We start from the raw sequence: 20,898 nt of genomic DNA on the forward strand, positions 1-20,898 counted from the left end.
TATGTTACTGGAATTCTGACTGGCTTAGGTAGAATACTGCTGTTGGGAAAGCATAGCAGCTTAAGTAGGTCATGCCACCATATTCTGAATTAGAATCTGGATAGGAACCATTCCCTTTGCATGAAAGAAATACTGTACTGTGTATGTAATGCCTAAACCTATTCTTCAGTGCAGGAGAGATTTATTTAGTCGTTTCTGATACTTCCTGTTTTAATCAGGTATCAGATTTGAAAGCTAGGAACCAGCAGCTAGACTTTGAAAATGCAGAACTTAGTCAAAAGAATTCAAAAAACCAAGCAGACATGCAGGATCTTAATCAACGGCTGGCAAGAATCCTCAGGCAAAAAGAAAAGGAAGTGGGGAAGTGTACACTGGAAGAATGGGAACGGGAGAGATCAAAGCTGAAAGAGGAACTGGAAAACTGTCAAGTTAAGGTACGGCGTAATGGCGTTTCATGGTTAACGGTGTGACACTACTGGATTTCAGGAATGAACGCTATTGCACAGACGCCCCCATGAAACTAGCAACCACTTTATCTCTTAGCAGTGCAAAGTCTTTCAAAACTGTTCTTTAAATCCCATCTGCAAACATGGATATTTGTAGAAGTGGAGACCGGGACGGAAACTGCGCCAGAGGGTCTGATCTTTGGTAGTGTTTAAAAGGGGGATTGAGAAGCGGGTAGAAGAGCGCAGTTCCATTTTAAAAACTAATCCTAGGGAAGGCTAAGAGACCGTGGGTCTTCTGTTTCCAAAAAATTCTAACATAGGTATTTTGTTGAAGCCACTATGGCCTAGACAGTTTACCCTGTGCTGTTGCGCAGATTGTCTCCTGAATTTTTCCATGAAGATGGAGATCCAGTTCACTTAGCGTTTGGTGTTTTTGTTTTTTTTACTTTCCCCAGTCATCAACTCTGGTGTCTTCCTTGGAGACCGAGCTGTCTAAAATCAAGGTTCAAACTCATTTACTGGAGCAGGAAAACCACCTCCTCAAACAGGAACTGGAGAAGACCAAACAGGTAAAGACGGTCCCTGTTCTAGGCCAGACTGTGCAGATAGTGAATTTATACAGCTGGCAGGATGGTTGCTCTTAGCATTTATATTCTGGTCTCCTAACTGTGTTTGAGGTAATTAGCTTGTTTGTACAGGAAGGCAATGACAAAAGAGGAATGCAAATATCCTTGCAACAATGTCCCAGTGTACACGCGGCTGTTCATAAATTTGCTCTGAAGGCAGTGAAGACTGTTGTTCCGCTGGGTCTTCCACCAACAGATGTTCCAAAGCAATGAGCTTTGGGAGCCCTGTCTTGGCAATGAATGGATAGAAAGTAATATTAAAAAATATGGCATTTTATCCAGTTGTGATTCCTGATTCTCTGTAGCAGCTGGTCATATCCACATAGTCTCCCAGTTAAGGATTAGTCAGTTCCAGGATGCCTCTACAGGAGACTTCTGATTGCTGCACCAATTGATGCCTCATACCTAGAAGGCTTCAGTACATGTAAATTTTACTGGAAGTGTTGATATGATGATTTCATTTAAATAAATAGTCATATTAGAGCCAATGGAATCATGCTTAACATATTGTGATCTCAAATCACGAATGAAAGTTGCCATCAGGGTCGGATTATTAACCCTTTTGATGTGGTCTCCATGAACTCAATTTCATCCTCTTGCATAACTGCAAAATGTATCCTCTTTAAGACTGAATGGCTCTTTACACACCCAGGCAGTGCCTCCCCTGTCTACACTGCTGTTTTTAGCGATGTCATGTCCTGCAGCGCTCCTGGAGTCTTACTCTGCCACAGGGAGCATTTTTAGCTTGTGTTTGTGGTTTTGTAAAGGCCATTGTGTTTGGGTTTTTCATTTTTTAGAAATATCAGGCGCGTAAGCCCCTGGTCTACCATGGTTTTTCTGGCAAACCTCTGGGAACTCTCCAGAATGTTTCAGCTCCAACCCATTAGTTGAAGATTGGAGGGTGCTGAATCTTTAACAAAGGCTTTCTTTATCCTAAGCATTAATCAAAGTTACATGAGCATTAACAAAAGCAAAACAGTATTTTAAACAACCTGACTAAAAATTCTGTCTCCTCTCAATTGCTATACTTTCACTCTGTGTGCTGTTGTGATGTCTTGCTTTTAGCACACAGGCGGAGCAGTTTTCAAAAAGACAAGGAAAAACAATTTGTTGAAATTAACTGTAGCTTTCACCTAAACCAAAGCAGAGACTGTATTTTTAAATATATTTGTACTGTGCCTAGTGTGACGAGGCCCTGATCCCTATAGAAATAGCTGTCTAAAATGTTTGTGAATAAAGTCATAAACAGCAGCAGAAATGCTACTTGATAAGATGACAAGATCTGGGGGATTTCTGTCTCCCACAGCTTCCCAGATGTCCTGATCTCTCTGACTTCCAAAATGAAATTTCTAGTGCAATAACTAAAAATGAAAAGCTGCTGAAAGAAAAAGAAGCCCTCAGTGAGGAACTAAACAGATGTGTTGATAAGGTAATAAGAACTGCAAACGCTTACCCATATCCCAAACCAATTGCTGTATCCAGCCCTAATTCCTATACAGTACATTACTCTGTGAAATAACTTTGCTATTTTTTTCCCCACACAAATGTTTGTTTGGTACTATTTCAGTATTTCTATCTGGGCCTCCATGAGCTCTGCCATGTTTGGAATTTGCTGTAAAATCAAATTGTAGCAAATTTGTGCTCCAGAATCTAAGCTTTCATTTTAAAAAATATGGTTTCTAGACCTTGGGGTTCATCTACCTGCAAGCTTTGCACTGGTTTAATTTAAGGTTTGATTTGAAATCTTTTTTAGTTAAATCAGTGTAAAAGGCTGTGTGGATGCTCTCATTTTGGGTTAAATTGGGCTTCTTATGATTTAGTTTAAGAGCTTTTTGATACACAAGCTGGAAAGGAAATAATTAATTCAATTATAATTCACACTTTGTTATTTTGGTGCAAATCTGAGTGAACGCTCTTACATTCTGGATTGAGTGTCCTATTTCAGTTTAATTTAAACATTTTTTTTCTACACCAAGAACCCAGAGACCTTGATGCAGAGCTTGGGTCCAGTTCAGCCTGGAGTATGCCCAACCTTGATTGTACCATGTACTTTAGTAGATGTAATAAAACCACCAGTCAAAAGGCAGCTGGCAACAAGATTGTATTTTCACTGTAATTTGTGTCTTTCTTTTCTAAACTGGTGGCTTAGAACTCAAGCAGTGTAACTAGCATGCAAATTGTATATATTCCTGTTAGTTCCTTGCTATACTACACTTTTTTTTTATCTGAAACCCCATGCAGCTCAACTCTCAGCCAAGTCAACATGAGCTGGAGAGAGAAATCCCTAGCAATATTTTGCTTACAGACTAGTGGTATATTGTCATTCGATTTCTTCCTTGCTCTCAATTCAGGTAGCTAAAGTGAACTACTTAGAGAATGTTCTTGCCAGCTTGAAGCAGGAGCAAAAGTCTTGGGAGCAACAAAGTCAGACACTGAAAACGCAGCTCATGGTCTCCCAAGAAAAGGTACAGTAATATGTTTTGTTTTGATCCTTCTGAAGCATAGACATTTTTGTTCACCCCTTGGACCAGGCAGGAGTTCGCACCAAATAGCCCTCTTGTCCGGTGTGTACAAAGGTGATATGCAATTAATACCTGGGACATTTTGAGGCACTCCTTTAGCGAATTTATCACAGGGGCGAGTGAACGTGTAACATGCGCTGGTTAAATTTCTTCCTGGGGGGATAGCTGTGGTTTCACTTCTACTGTTAGATTCCTGTTTGCTGACACCTGCTTCCCAGTTCCCTGGTATACCTGTAAAGAGAGATTCTGCACCAGCTAGTACTAAACACAACAACCTTTACTCTCCTGCTGCTGCCTCTCTTCTCCCTGCCAGGAGAGGAAAGGACGAGGCATTAGGGTGACCAGGTGTCCTGATTTCATAGGGACAGTCCCGATATTTGGGGCTTTTTCTTGTATATGCTCCTATTACCCCCCCACACCCCGGTCCCGATTTTTCACACTTGCTGTCTGGTCACCCTAGAAGGCGGCTTGCTTAGCTGACAGCAGTTGTGGTACCATAGTTGCCCTGGATTGCCAGGAGTGACCTCAACAGAAATCCTTCACATTTCCTCCTTGAGCAGGAAAATATTATGGGAGGGGAAGGCAGATGCATGAGTATTGCATGCAGTGTGTTATGTGGCTTATAACTTGTAATGGCAGCTCAAGTCATCCGGCATCTTTCTGAAATAGCTGACAGAATTATGATTCTTCTTCTTCACCTCTTCCTTGTGTCAGGCAGAGATTCTATTCATCCCCTCATTCATTAAGGATCCTCGATGATCCTTGCTATTCTCCTTTTATAGGCACCTCCACAGATAAATCGCTCTTGTACCAAATTTATATACTGATTATAAATTCACTGTTTGTTTTATTTTGCTTTGACCAGCAGGCAATCACTAAGAATTTCTGTTTCTTCATTGCAGCAAGTCTAAAGCTGTCCTTTCTTGTGCATTTCAGGTCCAGAGTCTAGATGAAGCTCTACAAAATATCAACCTTCAACTGTCATGGCTAAAATCAGACCTACGGGTGACCCAGCAGGAGAAGGAGGCTCTTAAACAGGAAGTGATGTCACTACACAAGCAGCTGCAAAATGCCAATGATAAGGTAATTCTTGAATAGCTACCTTTACCGTACTAGAATGGTCTCAAAATAACGCTTACAACTTTGTATACCCCAGCTTATTGATTACCCACAAATTTCAGTTAAAGGAATTGCAATTGCTGCTTTCTTTTGAAGCCAGTCAGAGTATCCTACATATCATCATAATCTAATAATGCATAAGCACGTAAGTATTTTTGTTGGCTAAGAACATAAATAGTGGTAGAATCTTGAGCAAGTAGCAATTACATATTTAATTGTGGACATCTTAGGAATAATGGAAATCTAGTTCCCTTCCCCACTTTTTCTTAAATACAAAATAAATACCCTGATAAAGGTGTAAAAAGATAGGGATCACAGAAGGCTTTTATCTGGGTACCCGGCAGCCTTGGATTTCCATTATAAAGGGCTATAAAGAACAGCGCCTTCCAGTCAGGTTTCTTTGAGGAAGTCCAAGTAGAAGAAGGTTTAGCTAACTCTTCCTTTACTTCATCAGTCTAGTGCTTGTATTCAAAGAATACAAGAAGCCAAAGAGAATAGTTAGTTATGGTCATTCCCTTTTTGTGAAGATATTTGTTCATCATAAGTTTAGCTGGTCCTCTATTACTGTACCCCATACTCAGATCTGTGATAACTTGCACTTAAAATCTAGTTATAGGGGTATTGGGGCAGGTTAAGATCAATCAGAACCTCCTGTTTAAATGATCTTTCTCGTTAAAAGGGATATTTTTACACTGCCTCAGAGTAAACTTTCAAAAAAAAAAATCTGTACAGTTATTTACGCCATTGACTAGGTATAACTACAGTCCTGTATCAGAGTGGGGCTTCAGAGACTTTTTAGACTGCAGTTGTCCTAACAAGTGGAACTAACGCTTGGGAAATAGATTCAATTTTCAGTTACACTGTGTCTTTTCCAAAAAGAGTTCATGATAGCAGCCTGTCACTTTACTTTGTTAATAGATAAGGAGCATTTATACTTGGGGAGGGGTATAGGGGCAATCTTTTAATCACTATCATGATTTGCTTGCATGGTTTATATAATAATTGTGACATACTTTGTGTCCACATGGAAATATATAACCAGGACCAAATTATATCTATAAAACTGCATGCTGTTACTTGCCTGATGATGCTTGGAAGTGGGGCAGCTTGCTTGATTTTTATAGTTGAGCTAAGTACACTCCTATTAACCATTCTGACATTTAACTGATCATTTGTCATCTGTAGTTTCAGCTAAGATGAAAACCTTCTGGGTTTTTTGCCCTGTGATTAGTACCTTGGTTATTTTGAAAGAAATTCGATGTGAGGAAGCAGGAAAACATAAATTCATTTGTAAATATCAGGGTTTATGGAGTTCCCGGTTAATGTAAAATCTTTCTGAAGATAGAAAGTATCTGCTTCTTTGTTTAAGGCCTAACCCTGCAATTGTCTGTCTGTCTTAAGAATCGGGTTCTAGAACTGGCTGCGCATTCCTCAGGGCTGCAGAACCAGCAGAAGAAGCTACACTGGGATGAACTGGAGCAACTGATTAAACAGGAGCAGCAGCTGCTGAGGCAAGAGAATGAGCGGCTCCAGAGAGAGGTCCAGAACACTAAAACAGATCTAACTCATTCCAGGGAAAAGGTAACTTGAGAGACTTCACAGACACTAATAGATAGTGAGTGCGTGCTAGGCAGAACTCCTGTGATGATGCTCATTTTGCAACTTGTAATACACACACAAAAAAAAAATAGTGCTCCCTGGTTTTTAATAGAAATATCGCAGTAGGATTGCATAACAGGGTTGCTACCATCTCCTCAAACAATTTTACCTATGCTAGCAGAAGCACTCTTCTATCACCATAGTTGTGTCTATGCTGGGGATTTGTTGGCATAGCTTTGTCAGTAGGGGATGTGTGGTTTTTCACACCCCTTACCAACATAGCTATTTTGGTATAAGTTTTAAGAGTAGACCAAGGCTTATGAACTTTTTTGTTTTAAAAACAGTGCCCTTTTTTAGGGAGACTTGATGGTTGAGAACTCATCGTGTTTAATCTAACCTTAATAGAAAACTGCTATAGGTTGGCTTGTAAATTAATTGAAAACCATTAAACTTTACTTTTTTTAAAAGACCTTTACTGCAGTGGCTCTCAACCTTTCCATACTACTGTACCCCTTTCAGGAGTCTGATTTATCTTAGAATCATAAAATATCAGAGTTGGAAGGGACCTCAGGAGGTCATCTAGTCCAACCCCCAGCTCAAAGCAGGACCAATCCCCAATTTTTTTTTGCCTCAGATCCCTAAATGGCCCCCTCAAGGACTGAACTCACAACCCAGGGTTTAGCAGGCCAATGCTCAAACCACTGAGCTACCCCACCTCCCCATTTACACCTCACTTAAACTGCTTGCTTATAAAATCAGACATAAAAATACAAAAGTATCACAGCACACTATTACTGAAAAATTGCTTACTTTCTCATTTTTACCATATAATTATAATATAAAATCAATTGGAATATAACTTGTACTTACATTTCAGTGTATAGTATATAGAACAGTATAAAGTCATTGTCTGTCTGAAATTTTAGTTTATACTGACTTCGCTAGTGCTTTTTATGTAGCCTGTTGTAAAACTAGGCAAATATCTAGATGAGTCGATGTATCCCCTGAAAGACCCCTGTGTACCCCGGGGTACATGTACCCCTGGTTGAGAACCACTGCTTTACTGGAATTCACAAATTTTTTGGTTCCCAGTAGTACGGGGAAGCGGTAATGTATAAAGATAAATAGTAAATTTTGCAGCTAGGAAATAGGTTGGTAGCTTACATTTTGGTTCAATTCATTGCAGTTTGAGTTGCATTAGATCAAGTCAGTTTATATATGCTAGCCTGTGGAATCTTGACTAGAAAACAGATTTTTAATGCTGTGTGATGCCTTTCTGTGTTCCTTGTTCAATATGTGATCATTAGATCCGGCAGTTGGAATCTGCCATCCTTTCCATGAAGCATCAAAAACATCAAAGCCAGTCTGGTATTGTGAAAGCCATAGAGCAAGAGAAATTAAGCTTGAAGAGGGAGTGTGAACAGCTTCAGAAGGAATTGTCTTCTGCTCACAGAAGGGTTAGTTTCAGACTGTAAAACAAATAACTGTTTATCTGGCTTCAGTGCACCACTTAGTTTTGCTGCTATGGCACTTGATCAGATGAAATGCTATAATTTTACTCAGCCACATAGAAATCTTCTTTGTGAGTTGTGTGCTGCTCTTGTGAAATTTGAGGGAAATTGGGCAGGCGCTCTTGGGTTTTCTGTGTGTAGATAAATAGGTGACATGAATGGTGTAGGTGTGCAATGTTTTACATATTTATGGTGTCTGTGTCCTGAGTGGGGTTCTGCAGCCTGTCCAGCATGATCAGGATAGGTCTCTCTCTCTAAGCACTTGCTCATCTGCATGCATGAAGTACTGTCAGGCACAGGTCCTTAATTTTGACTCTACGAATTTCATGTGGAAAGCCACATTTCTTGTTCATCTACTGAAGTTTCAGAACACCAGGTTGCACGCTGGGCCTTGTGTAAGTATTTATTTTGTATAGACTACAGAGAAATCTGAGAAAAACTGACCCTCAAAGCTCGCCTGGCTATTGCTTGCACTCTTTGTTACCTTCCCCTCGGTGGGCAAAGCTAGCCTGAAAATGGCAATTTTCCTATGAAGCAGAAGCATTATTTTCGGCTTTTGGCATGTCCCAAGCACCTGCCTATCCTACTTACAAGAAGGATGCATGTATAAAATACACAGGGTGTTGAAAGTAAAACAAAGCCAAACCAGAAATGAAGAACATTAGCTATTAAGTTTGGCTCTTATTGCTCAGGGAGGTTTGCAATTTACCAAAGCAAAACTGCAAGGCTGTTAAGTGGTCAACCTATCCTGTTCCTGACACTGAAAGCTAAACCTAAATCTGCTCAGAGTAAAATGTTGTATTGGAACACACACACTCTAAACAACATCTATCCTTGGGCCTTCTTTTGAAGAGTCCTTGGATACGTGGTTTTTGTATCCCAGCTTTAGTTCAGGAGATTCAGAACCTCTGTTATTTCATACATTCTTCAACCTGCAGTCTACGGGTTCTGCCTTTCTACACCAGGCTTAGAGATGGCTTCTATTTATGTCAAATGTGTTTAGTATTAGTCTGATACTGAATATTTGAGAGAGTCCTGGGACCAACATGTCTACAACATTGCAAACACTGAGTACTTGCTTACTTATTCTCTTTGTCTCCTTACTAGCAGTTTTTCTTGAAATACTAAGAGATATGGTTAATGTAGATGTTGTTGTTAAATAAAGTAGATAAAACCATAAGCCAAACTACATTTCTTTTTTCCTATTAACTTTTTACAAAATGTTGTGTGTACGAACGTACAACAAAAACAACATAACAAACTATACATAAACTTCTCATAATGTGTTAACCATTTGCTACCTAACCCTAACTATGCTTGTAGTATTTCATTATGTATAATATGAATGGTTAAAAGATAAATTATTTGTATTACATAGTTTACAAACAGTTTGTTTATAAAAGTTCAGTTAGTTTTAAATCTTATTATGCCTTATTCTTATTTTATGTACAGAAAAACTGAAGGGGGTGGGGAAAGGAAATCAATAGTATAAAATAAAAAAACAGAAGCAAACTTCAGAGGAGGGAAGGAAACGGGCAGAGAAGAGTGGAAGGCAGGGGACAGGCATTTAGTAGGATTATTCAGATACTTCCAGGAAAGCATCTCGTAGCTCTCAGAACATTTTGTGGGTAGTGCTGTTAGATATACAGTTCTTTCCAAGCGAAACAACATTCCTAAGGGAAGATCTTCTCTTTTTACAGATCAGTCAGATGAATTCACTTGAGCATGAATTGGAAACCATCAATTTGGAAAACGAAGGGCTAAGAAAAAAGCAAGTCAAACTGGATGAACAACTAATGGAGGTACCTTTTCAATAAATGTTAACGTTATTGAATAGAGAAGAAAAGGGAGCAGTATCTCACGGTATCTATAGATGATGTATTTAAAGATATTTTCCCGGTCTCAGTAGGTTAGGAATATGATACATTTAATGTGCAAACTTAAACTGATAAGGCTGGCCAGGTAGAAGTCTCTTGCAAATGTCCAGTCACATCCTCATTAATCAAGGAATTATGCTGCATGACAGATGTGCTCCGACAAAGGGAAATGTTTCTCAGAATTTTGTGAGAAGAAACTACAGCTACTTCAGGGTCATGATCAAATGGAAGACAAAGGGGCAGATTTTTTGTATCCAAAGATAAGAGTAAGACTCTCAATGTCTCTATCCAAACCTTATTTAGCAACATTAGTATGCAAATATCATTTTAAGGAGTTGTTTATTATAAGTGTATAAAACTGCTCACTTGTATCCTCTTACAGCTTAATGACCATGCATGTTAATTTTGAAAACTTGTTTTTTAAGAACCAAATATCAGACAAATTTACTTGTCCTGCTAGAAAACAGTAACTTTCCGGGAGTCTTATTCTAAATTTCTCCTGCTCCCTTCAAGAGCCAGTAACACAAGATGGCTCATGTGAACAAAGAAAAGAAAAAAAAAATGGCCTATCCTCCAACTTATTAGTCTGCCTAATTTATATATGTGCTTGAAACAAATTGATGTAAATAGAATTTAAAAGATTTCTCTTATTTATGATGGGACTATTTTGCAGCTGAATGTGAACTTTGAACTCATGAGCTTCTATCGGACCTTATCTCCTAAACTTGAAGGAGAGCACAGTGAAGCAAAATCAAGTCTTGTGCCAAAATAAGAATGAGAGCATCTCCCAGAGGGTGCTTGCGTAGCAAGATATATTATAAAAGACTTTAAAAAGTGCCTAGATAATGAGCTAGAAATAGGCCCCAAGTAGACCATCAGAAAACACTAATTCAATCGCGTAACTTAAAATATTACAATAACATCTCCATAAGAAGAGATTATTAGTGGCTGACAGTATGTCCAAAACACTGTTGTTTTATATATGCTCAAAAAAATTAAATTTTCCATTCCATGTAAGACAATTGAAATCATGGGAACCCAGATATACTGTTAGACTGGACTGTTAATGTTTTTAGCTGTTTCTTTACCATACATGGAAATGCATTCTCTTGTAAAACTTTATCTAGTAACATACAAGATTTTTCTGTCCTCTTTCCTAATCTTTTTCCAACAAGTGTGTATAAAACTCACTTAGCACTTTGCACATCCTAACTACTCTGACTTTCTCTTGTTTGTTCTCGTTTTGTTTGTGGCTAACCCGTGCCTAGAACTCCGTGGTTGGAACTAGCAGAGAAGGGTGCAGTGCTCTGTCTGAGATAGTGTGTGAAGGTAGAGCAATCATTTTCAATGTACTACCATAGCACGGAGAAATCTCATTTTGTTTCTTTATTAAGCTATTAATTGTATTGGGTTTGTAACACTCCATATCTCTAAAGGAGTCACTATTCATTGTAATATAGCTATGACTATATTTAGTTCAAATGCTGTATTGCTTGCACAAAAGGATGTGGATGTATCGGGAATGTTCCATCCTGTAGGTCCAGAAATGTGGCATACCTTTCAAAGTCTGTTTCCAATATTATTTGAAAAGTCATAGCTGATAAACTTTTGAGAAGACTAAACTAGACATCACAAAATGAAAAGTGGCTCTGAAATTTCATTTTTCTTTTTTTCATTTATTAAACGGCCATTTACTTTCTTGAGAGGGTTGGCGATGTCTCTTCATTAACTGTTAATGAAGTGTATGTTGCATGCCTTTCACTGAACTGCCGGGCACTCTTTTAAATGTGGTCAGACTACATGACATGCTTAATCTTTTAAGGAGTGCAGCTCTGGCTCCTCTTTCCCCAGCAGATTAGGATTGCAAAAGATTATACTTTGTTTTTTTCTATCTAGACAAACAACGTTTCATTGCCTTTATTCTCTTGAGGTACTCCTAACATCTGTGCCCGTGTTCTAGATTCCTCCATTAGTAATTACTGTTTTTCATTGTGTCCTATTAACTGAAATGCTTTTATGATAAATCCTGTCAGGTCCGCAGAGAATATACATAGAATGCTTTCTTAGCCTGTATTTTGGAGAAGGGAAGAGATTAGCCTTTGAACACTGTTTATTTGATTCAGGAGAAAGTTCTGATTCTCCCGTAGAAAATAAATACACAGGGCTTGTCTACACTGAGAACACTGTATAACTTTCTTTTTTCCTGCACCAGAGCAGCCCAAGGCAAAAGCCGTAGCATAGACAGGGCATAGGAGTTCATACCACTATGGTTCCCAATATAGACACGCCCAAGGAATAAAACCACAAATATTAGCTGACGTATTCTTCTTAATCACACCACTTGGGAGGGAAGAAGCAAAATCATGTCTGCAGAACTAAAAAACTACAAATACCTTATTCAAGAGACTAGTGCAGGTGTTTTGAGGTGTCAGGTTATTTATACATCCTTGTAAGAAGCTATTGTATATCTAATAGATTAACTGGAATAGAGCCATTCCAGTCTTCTTCAGATGCATGTCGGTCTTTTTAAAATCTTAGTATCTTGACTGTGGTTTTGTTTCTTTCAAATATCACAAATGATTCTAGATATAAACTAACTTTGCCTGGAATTTTGTTTTTAAATTCAATTGTTAATGTCTGGAAAAATGTTAACATAAATAAATAATCACTTGTTGAATTGTGTGGGTATTTAAAAACAAAATAAATGACTTCTAATCTGTAAACTCGTCAGACAACTCCCAGCGGAGATTTCCATGTTTGTAATGTGATCGGGACAGCAATCACATTGCAGTCTTGCCCTCATCTGAGCAGTGTCATCCCATTGCTTGAAAGCAGCACTTTGTCAGAATGAGAGAGAGAAGTTAGAACCTCTCAGGCCAAGTTCTCACTAGTTGTTCTGGTAGTATGCCATATTGGTTAAGGAAGTGATTCCTGTGGCCTCCCTTCTCCCCCCCCAACTCATCCCCCCCAACATATTTATATGCAAAAAGGCCTAGTTTAGGCACTGTTATACTGGCATAAAAGTGCTTTGGACAGTATAGCTTAGTTCGCTTGGGGAACTGGTATAAACTATAACTGGAAAAGCACTTTTTTGTAGATATAAGCTGTCTACACAAGGAGGGTTTGCTGATATAGCTATACTGGCAAACCTCTTTTAGGACAGACAAGGCATCAGGTTTTGATGGTAAAGAAACCTCTTCAGATTGTTAAACACACCCATATCTGAAGGAACCTCTCCAAGACTTCATTTCTGTACACGGAAGTAGAATTGTTGTTTGATTGTTGGCAATCTCTGCCTGTAGCCGGAGGCATCACTTGAGTAACTGAGAATATAAATGCTTCAGTTTTTCCAGCATTTAGGGGTAAATGTAAAGAATGAGGCTTTCGTCACACACATCTGAATGGGATATAATGAGTAGCATTATATGACTTAAATTCCACATGCACTGAGCTGAAAACATTCTACTCTGTGTTTTCCTTTTGGAAAATCGCTTTTGGCATATCAATGAAATTCCATTAAACTAGAGATGCATCCCCAACCAAACCCACGTATCTGAGCACTTCTGAACTTTGGGAAAGCTTTGAATCAGAATGGAGTGACCTGAACCCATTTTACCAAGCCAATAATTGCTCAACTTCCTTTCACTAAGCCCCTGCTTGGTTGTTTTTGCTGTGCCTTAATACTAAAGTTACAGCTAGTGCTGTTAAGATCAAGTTTAAACAAAATTAATACTGAAGTTAAAAATGACCAATGGTTCATTTAGGTTTGGCAGGCTATTACCAGTAACTAGCCTAAATTTTAAACTGGGCCCAGGAAAAGGTGGATCAACGTTCATATTTCTTTAGACTAAAACACAAATCCGCATGCATTTTTCCTTTTGGAAAATGCACAAAGCTTTGTTAACCTCATAACGTTTTATTGCGGGTAAAATATAAAGCTGTTGCTGAATCGTTAACACAGCGCATGTATTTGCCATCAGATCAAGTTTGTTTGTTTGACTCAGTTATACAGAAAAAGAGCTTGCTGAAGACTTGAAGTTGGTTTCCAGTAGGGTCCTCTAGCATATGCTAGTAAATAGCTACTTACTAAATAGCTCTTTTGGTTGGTTTGAAGTGTAAACAACATCGCTCGTAATGGCTGGTTTTATCTGATTACTCAGATGCTACACTCGAGCTCCAATGTGATGCTTAGCCAATCCCAGCATTCTCGAGAGCTGCAGCAGCTCCAGCAGCAAGGCTGTACTATGGTGCCCAAGGAGCAGTTCCTGCAACTCCAACATCAGCTACAGCAGGCAGAGAGGAAGAGTCAACGACTGCAGGAGGAACTTGAAAATAGACCCTCTGAAACCAACATGCCACAGGTACAACCCTCTTTACTGTGCAGCTTCAGAGTTAGAAAATGTATTTGATTAACCGTCCTGTTTTTTCCATTCTGATGTGATCCTTTCTCTGTTTATGCCAGTTCAAAAATAATGGTATCTTCCTAATACAAATATCTGTATAACATGCCCTCATTTTGCATGTCATTTGACTGAGACCATAGCTTAATTGTGCAGTCTTTCTAATTTTCCTGAGTATTAACCATTCCCATCTAGATATTACTAGCTTTTCTCCTTTTGATTTGATAGTGTACTGTTTTTATTTATATTTTTAATATGTGATCAAGTATGAAACTATACAGTTTTAAAGGTACAGTTCAACTATAAATTGCACAAGCATCTGTATCTAAAGCATGCAGAACTAGCAAAGAATATTACTGCCACATGGAATCCAGGTGTGTCAAATGTTGCCTGACACAATACAGACACTTAACAAACCCACTTCTGAACATGTCACTGCAGCTTCATTATCATCAGGTGATAGGAGGAGACATTCTGGAAGGTGGCATTATGATAAAATATATATAGCATTGCCATTTCTGAAGGAAAATTCAAAATGTATTTTCAAGACTAAATTGCAGCCACCATTCACATGGGGTGGGATTTTCAATGCAGTTGTCATCCAGTTTCTTTACTATTTGAACATTAAAGCATAACCCAAATGTGTAAGAAGTGTGTTATAGGAGATAATGCAGAAGCACTGGTATGAAAGCTGGCATTTCCAGTGTAAACTACAGTTTGGGGAGTTGATCTCTGCCACTTTAAATAGCTTCAGAAGCAAAAGAGGTACCCAAAGGACTGGTCTCTGCCTTGTATGTAAACCGGAATGTTTGCCTGACTTCCTTTTATGGAGGGAGGTAGAGCTTCAGATAACATTGATTAAAAAACACTACTGTAAATGCTTCCCCTATATCTCTTAGACACACAAGCTTCAATTTAAACACAATCATACACTCAAAGTAGACTAAGCCCTGTAGCATTTTTCTTTAAAACCTTGGGCTTTCAAAAATTGAAAAAAAAAATTAAGTTAGGAAGAGCCTTTGAACATGCTCAGTTTATTTGTGTTTTTATGTAGCAATAGTGTTTTAAGTTTCATGAGGTAAGAAACTTGTTATGCTATCTCTTCGGAATGATTTGAGAAGGTGAGGGGACCCTTCATCGTTGTTTACAAGAGTATAAAGTGCATCCTGGGGGAAGGAGTTACAACACAGTATACTTTTTCAGCATAAAAACAATGAAAATCAATTCATAACTGTATCTTTTGGGGACTCACTCATATGTAGGCTCTTTACGGACTGGGTTAGGGTGAAAGGGTAGCTCTATCGAAAAATTCATACTCCTGCCAAGTGCCATGTACTTGAATGGACTTTTTCAACAAAAATGACAAACCTCTTTGGTGGTGGTGTGTTTTTGTTTTTGTTTTTTTTTTTTAAAGGCATTAAATATTTAAGGATGAGACACATCATCCAAAAGCAGGGAACCTAAAGGCAAGCACAGCAGGATGAATTAAATACAAATGATATTGCATGTAAGATCTTCTGTCAGGCTCTCTGATGATGAAGAGAAGGCAATGTTACCATATGTTAAGGTCTTTGGTGACAAAGAAGAGTGTGAAAGGTAGAGTGTAAGCTTTAGTTTGAAATTTGCTATTTAAAAGCAAACAAAGTCAGGAAAAAAGCAATCTTATAGCAGCTTCTGCAAGTTAACATATTGTGAACTGTCTTAAGAGTATGTAAGGTTGTTTGTTTTTTTGAAAGCAAGAAAAAGTTTTTAATTATTTGAGAGCTCATCAAGCATAAACTAGCTACATGCTATTAATAGTAGTTCTGCAGGTGAATAATGTGTAAATCTTTCCTGTTTATCTCTGCAAGGCCTTGTTTATACTGGAAAACTGCATTGAATTAGATTTTAAAAATCAATCTAGTTAAACCTGTGCAAATCTCCATTATAGATGTACTTAAAACCTGTTTATCCCTTTTATAGTGATATAGCTTAAGCAAACTAAACTGATATACAAAAAGACTTACATCAGCTCTCCTGCATCTTCAGTAAGGGTTCACATGGGTTTAAATAGATTGATATTTTAAAATCAATTTTGTTAAAGCAGAGCGCTTTTTCCGTATGGTCAAGGCCTATATCTTTGTCAGCTGCTTCTAGTTCAGTACAAGATAGAAAATTCCTTTGTGAAAACACCTTGCTTTTTTTTCCTTAGTTGATTCCTAGGGTAAACGTTTAATTGAAAGCTTATTTACGTTTCAGTGTCCCCTTTAGCATCTTGAAAACTTGCGTCATAACCTCTCTCCACCGTCATTTCACCAGTGAGTACAACCCCAGATTTTCCATGCTATCTGTATACATTTAACCCACCCAGTCCTGGTGTTACTCCTGCTGCTGCACTCCTACAGAACTCTTCTAGCTCCAAGGCCTTTCTCTAATAAGGTGCCTAAAATTAGATACAGTAAATATGCATACAAGTAGAGCAATGGTGATAAACTTTGTGTTTGAGTTGTACTGTATGCTCCTTTTCTATCCCAGTTTTATTTGCTTTTTTGGTTACAGCCATGTTCTGTCCTGGTTCCGTCTGTAATTGCTCCCAACCTGGTGCACTTCAAGATTACTGGTTTTGTACTCATGACTTCAAGTTCTCTAAATTAAAATTCTTGACCTGTCTGTTACTCTCACTAACCTGTCTAGACCTTTCTGAACTCTAGATCCTTCATCTACATTATTTTATTTTTTGGTCTGTCTGGATGTTGAGGGCAAACTTTGATACTTTCCTCTGTCACTTATACTACAGACAGAATTGGAAATATTAGCCCCAATAGGAATCTCTGTACTTCTTTCACTTCCTCCTCATATACAATAACCCATCACCTAACCAGTTCTTTTTCCATATGTTTTAGAATCTGCGCTTGTTTAATGCCACGTTTTCTAACATGCACTGATCTGTATAAAATACTTTTAAAAAATTGATTGTCCCTCACTTTATCCCTGTGTGGACACAGTATAAACGCCAAAAAGCTTCCTCCAGATTGTTTTTTGAATTTGAAAAATTTAAACTGCAACTTATTGTAGTGAAACTCCTTTCAGAATACAGTTTTAGCCTAGAGCCAATTTGTGTGTCCCAGATATAGACTCTTTACAAACTAGGTTTATAATGGAAATGCCGAGAACTCTTTCTAATGTAGTTGAATTGGACTACACCCTTCAAGCCGATGCTGCTAGTCTCCCAAAAATATTGAGACTATATACATATTGTGGCAGCTGTATTTCTCTAACCAGAAGTTTACAGCTTCACTTTTTCTAGTTAGCAACTGCATAAAGTTAATTGACATTCCCCACCCCAAAAAAATTTCCTGACAAAATTGATGTCGGTGAGCCATCTGAAGAGTCCTTACACCTAGAAAACACTTTCTGAATGTCTTCACAATTGCATTTGTGTAGTGCTTGTACAAATATTTAGAAAAAATGTAATTTATGATTCTCTGCATGCTCTGTGATGACTGTTGCTTTTTTTTGTTTTGCTTTGCTTGTTTAGGTGGTGGTGGTTTACTTTAATAGCAGTGTATGTATTTAAAAAAAAAAAAATCTTGATATCAGGGTGAAGTGTCCCACTTGCCTTCTTTCTCTAGGCCTTGCTACCGGAGCAGCGAGCAGTGCATGCAGATTCCTACAGGAGGATTGGGCACCTCTGAAAGCTTGGCTGCTAATGATCTCATTCCTTACAGTGATAAACTTACTTACATTCAAACTGGCATAAGCTGAGAAATTTGAGGATCAAATTATTCTGTGCTTAAGAAAAAAAAAAAAAAGCCTCTACAGTATTATGTTTTTCCTATTTATTTGTGTAGAACCTATTCTGTGAAGAAAATTCACAAGCTGTCATTTTCAATTTGTTACAAATCCTTTTTATTTATGTTATTTAAATTGTTGACTTGTTCATTATGGAAAGAAATATACTATTTTTCTCAAATGGTTGTAACTATTTTTATCAAAAGGTACTAATTTTTATATATGAGATTCGAAGAAAATCTGGGTTATTTATACTGAGTTTTGTACAAGATGTATAAACTTTTTAACAGGGAAAGATGATGCTTTTTGATGTATCTGAGAAATAAAATGTTTTAAATATAATGGTGTGTCTCTGTCTTGCTAATGTATCATACTGACTACAGTATTTCAGCTTTTCTAAACAAAAACTTTTGGCCAATATCTTTATATCACTGTTCTCTGATATTGTGGATGGGAACTATTTCATAGTATGTAATAACATGGACCCACATTCTGTCCTCAACTTGAGTGGGAGTTGCACGTACATTTTTAGCAAGAGTTGCATGTGCACGTTTGATGAAGGAATTGGGCCTCAAGCATCTACTTCCTGTACAGTGTTGGATTTAAAAACTTGCACAAAAAAGCAGTATCTGTAAATGACTGAAGTCCATCTTCGAATCACAATTCTTAGTATTCCCATGTTTCCCAGCAGTTACTGTTTTTAAGCTAGACTTCAGCATTATTTTAACAGATGTGTATAAACATTTACAGCATTATAGCCTGGCTCTTGTCTACTTGGAATACAAATTGTGTGAAACTTTTTTTTTTTTTTTAAAACAAAACTCTGTCCTGACTCACTGTGGTTTACATCTTTTGAATGGACCTGACCTGCTTTGAGTCCATTTCCTCACTTCCTGTAACTTCAGGAGAAGGTTTTATGGATTCATATACTAATCAGATAAAACTTAGTTTTAATTGGTGTTCTCAAATTCATTTGAACACACAACTCGGAGATTATAAACCAGAGCAAACAAAAAAATAGCTGCGGAGACCTGTATGTTTTGAGAGACAAGCTGAGTGAGGTAATATCTTTTACTGGACCAAGTTCTGTTGGTGAAAGAGGTAAATTTTCAGGCCCCACAGAGCTTATTTTCAAAAGCTTGACTCTTTCACCAATAGAAGTTGGTCCAGTAAAATATATTACCTCACCGCCTTGTGTCTCACATCCTGAGACCACAGCAGCTACAACACAGCAGACAGTTATGCTTGTCTAATTATTCACTTCATGCACGAACAGCCAAACAAAAGTATTTACGAATTATGTTTCAGAGTATCTCACTAAACTTAAAAAAAAGATAGATGAAATATTTTGGCTGGAACTTGTTAGGGTAAGTTCCACTTACTGCTAGATTTTAAATCCCTCTGGAAAAGTCCCCAGTCCTACTACATTATATACTGCTTCCTACATGATATGTAATTCTGAAATAGTTTTTAACGATATATAAAATCCCTTCTATTGAGATCCTTTTGGAGCTTCTTCAGGTAAAATGTAATTCTATTTGCAATTCCCTCCGTAATGGAATCCATTCTATAGAATTTTAAATAAAGAAGCAACTATTCTCCTCCGGAAAAAAAAATACACCCTCCTCCAGCCTCCCATTAATGCCCCACCCCATGTAAGAAAGTGGCTTGCTTACATGCCCCTTCAAGGTTCAGTATTTTATCAAAGTGACTCTTGGCTAACACCCACTCAGATGTTTTTGTAGGTAGAAACTGGCATTTAAACTAACATTGCTTGTATTTCCTTTCCTATGACTGCTAATTACCAAAATGTCTCCAAATACCTTTCTTTGTGATCTGCTGCCTCCTCTTCCCAACTGCTCCAGGAAAATCGCAATGCACAGTCTGATTTTTGCAGGCATTCTCATTGCAGTAAATTATTGTGTTTCAACTGGCTTGCGAGTTACGTTGCTGAAGAAAACTGGCAAAAGGGGGCTGAATAACATTTCTGAATAACCAGAAGCCTGTAATCTACAGCTATAATAAAGAAAGCAAACTTTGAGGAAGTAGCAAATCCCACCATTTATTTTTAAAGATTGAAGATTATGGGGATTATTTGAAATTAAGGAGACACTGTCAAACTTTAATCCCTAAAGTTTCAATTTACTAGAAGTATTTTACAAAATAAAAATATGTTCATACGATTTTTGTTCCCCTGCAGTAGTGAACCCAAACGCAGCAGAACTTTGTCTAGAGCATGAGAACCAAAAGTGAAAACTGTCAGGTCTGATTTTCATTTCCCAGGCTGAGTGAAAAGCAAAAAGTAAATATGAATGTAAACTAGATTGGTTAAATTTTAATAATCTAAGGTATTGTTAATAAGAACTCTAAAAATTATTTTAATGTTGACAGGGTCCCTTTAGAGTAAGTGCATAAATATTTGCCTACAGTGAGCTGTAGCTCACGAAAGCTTATGCTCAAATAAATTTGTTAGTTTCTAAGGTGCCACAAGTACTCCTTTTCTTTTTGCATAACAGCTGTGAGCCCATCTTCTAAAGCAGACTCCTATTGGCTACCAAATCTGTCTCCCAGCCTGGTATCACTTGAGAGGAGACAAATAACAATTGATTTGTCTTTGTGACTTAACTCTCATGTAACTGTTCACCTTTTAGGGGGGCCATGCTCAGCTTCTAAAGATGATGGAAGAACGTATGATGGATGTTGAGCAGAAATTGAAGCTTGTGAAGAGGCTTCTCCAAGATAAAGTGAACCAACTGAAAGAACAAGTAAGCCTTACCATTCCTCTCCTGGGATCCCACATATCTTGTGTACACAACTTAAGTGAGCAAAGTATGCCAGATTCTACTTTTGTTCAAAGTAGATTGTAAAAGCCCTTTTATGGTTTTGATCTAAAACACCGCACACTTGACTAAAGATTCTGGGTTGAGCATCCACAATTTGTTGTTAATTGACTGGGAATTATGATTGTTCAGTACCTTGCAAGACCTAAAACTGGGAAACAAACCTCTCCAATTTGGGAGAAGGATC

At 37.9% G+C, this 20,898-nt stretch overlaps 1 protein-coding gene across 20 annotated transcripts in view; it reads left to right on the top strand.

The window, feature by feature from the left end:
• NIN (ninein) overlaps positions 1-20,898 on the top strand; it is a 108,463-nt gene that overhangs the window by 83,477 nt on the left and 4,088 nt on the right. For 11 of the 20 annotated variants that reach the window (XM_038406049.2, XM_038406037.2, XM_038406035.2 and 8 more), the window contains 10 exons: positions 219-434; positions 902-1,015; positions 2,379-2,501; positions 3,424-3,537; positions 4,531-4,677; positions 6,115-6,294; positions 7,620-7,769; positions 9,524-9,625; positions 13,861-14,061; positions 20,523-20,636. In XM_038406049.2, the coding sequence (XP_038261977.1) occupies positions 219-434; positions 902-1,015; positions 2,379-2,501; positions 3,424-3,537; positions 4,531-4,677; positions 6,115-6,294; positions 7,620-7,769; positions 9,524-9,625; positions 13,861-14,061; positions 20,523-20,636 (1,461 nt within the window). Of the gene's footprint in view, positions 1-218; positions 435-901; positions 1,016-2,378; positions 2,502-3,423; positions 3,538-4,530; positions 4,678-6,114; positions 6,295-7,619; positions 7,770-9,523; positions 9,626-10,968; positions 11,030-13,860; positions 14,062-17,711; positions 18,214-20,522; positions 20,637-20,898 lie in introns of those variants that run through there. The other 9 variants (XM_038406052.2, XM_038406054.2, XM_038406041.2 and 6 more) reach the window with 2 other exon arrangements.

This window comes from Dermochelys coriacea, chromosome 6 (assembly GCF_009764565.3).
Source record: "Dermochelys coriacea isolate rDerCor1 chromosome 6, rDerCor1.pri.v4, whole genome shotgun sequence".
Classification (NCBI taxonomy): domain Eukaryota; kingdom Metazoa; phylum Chordata; order Testudines; family Dermochelyidae; genus Dermochelys; species Dermochelys coriacea.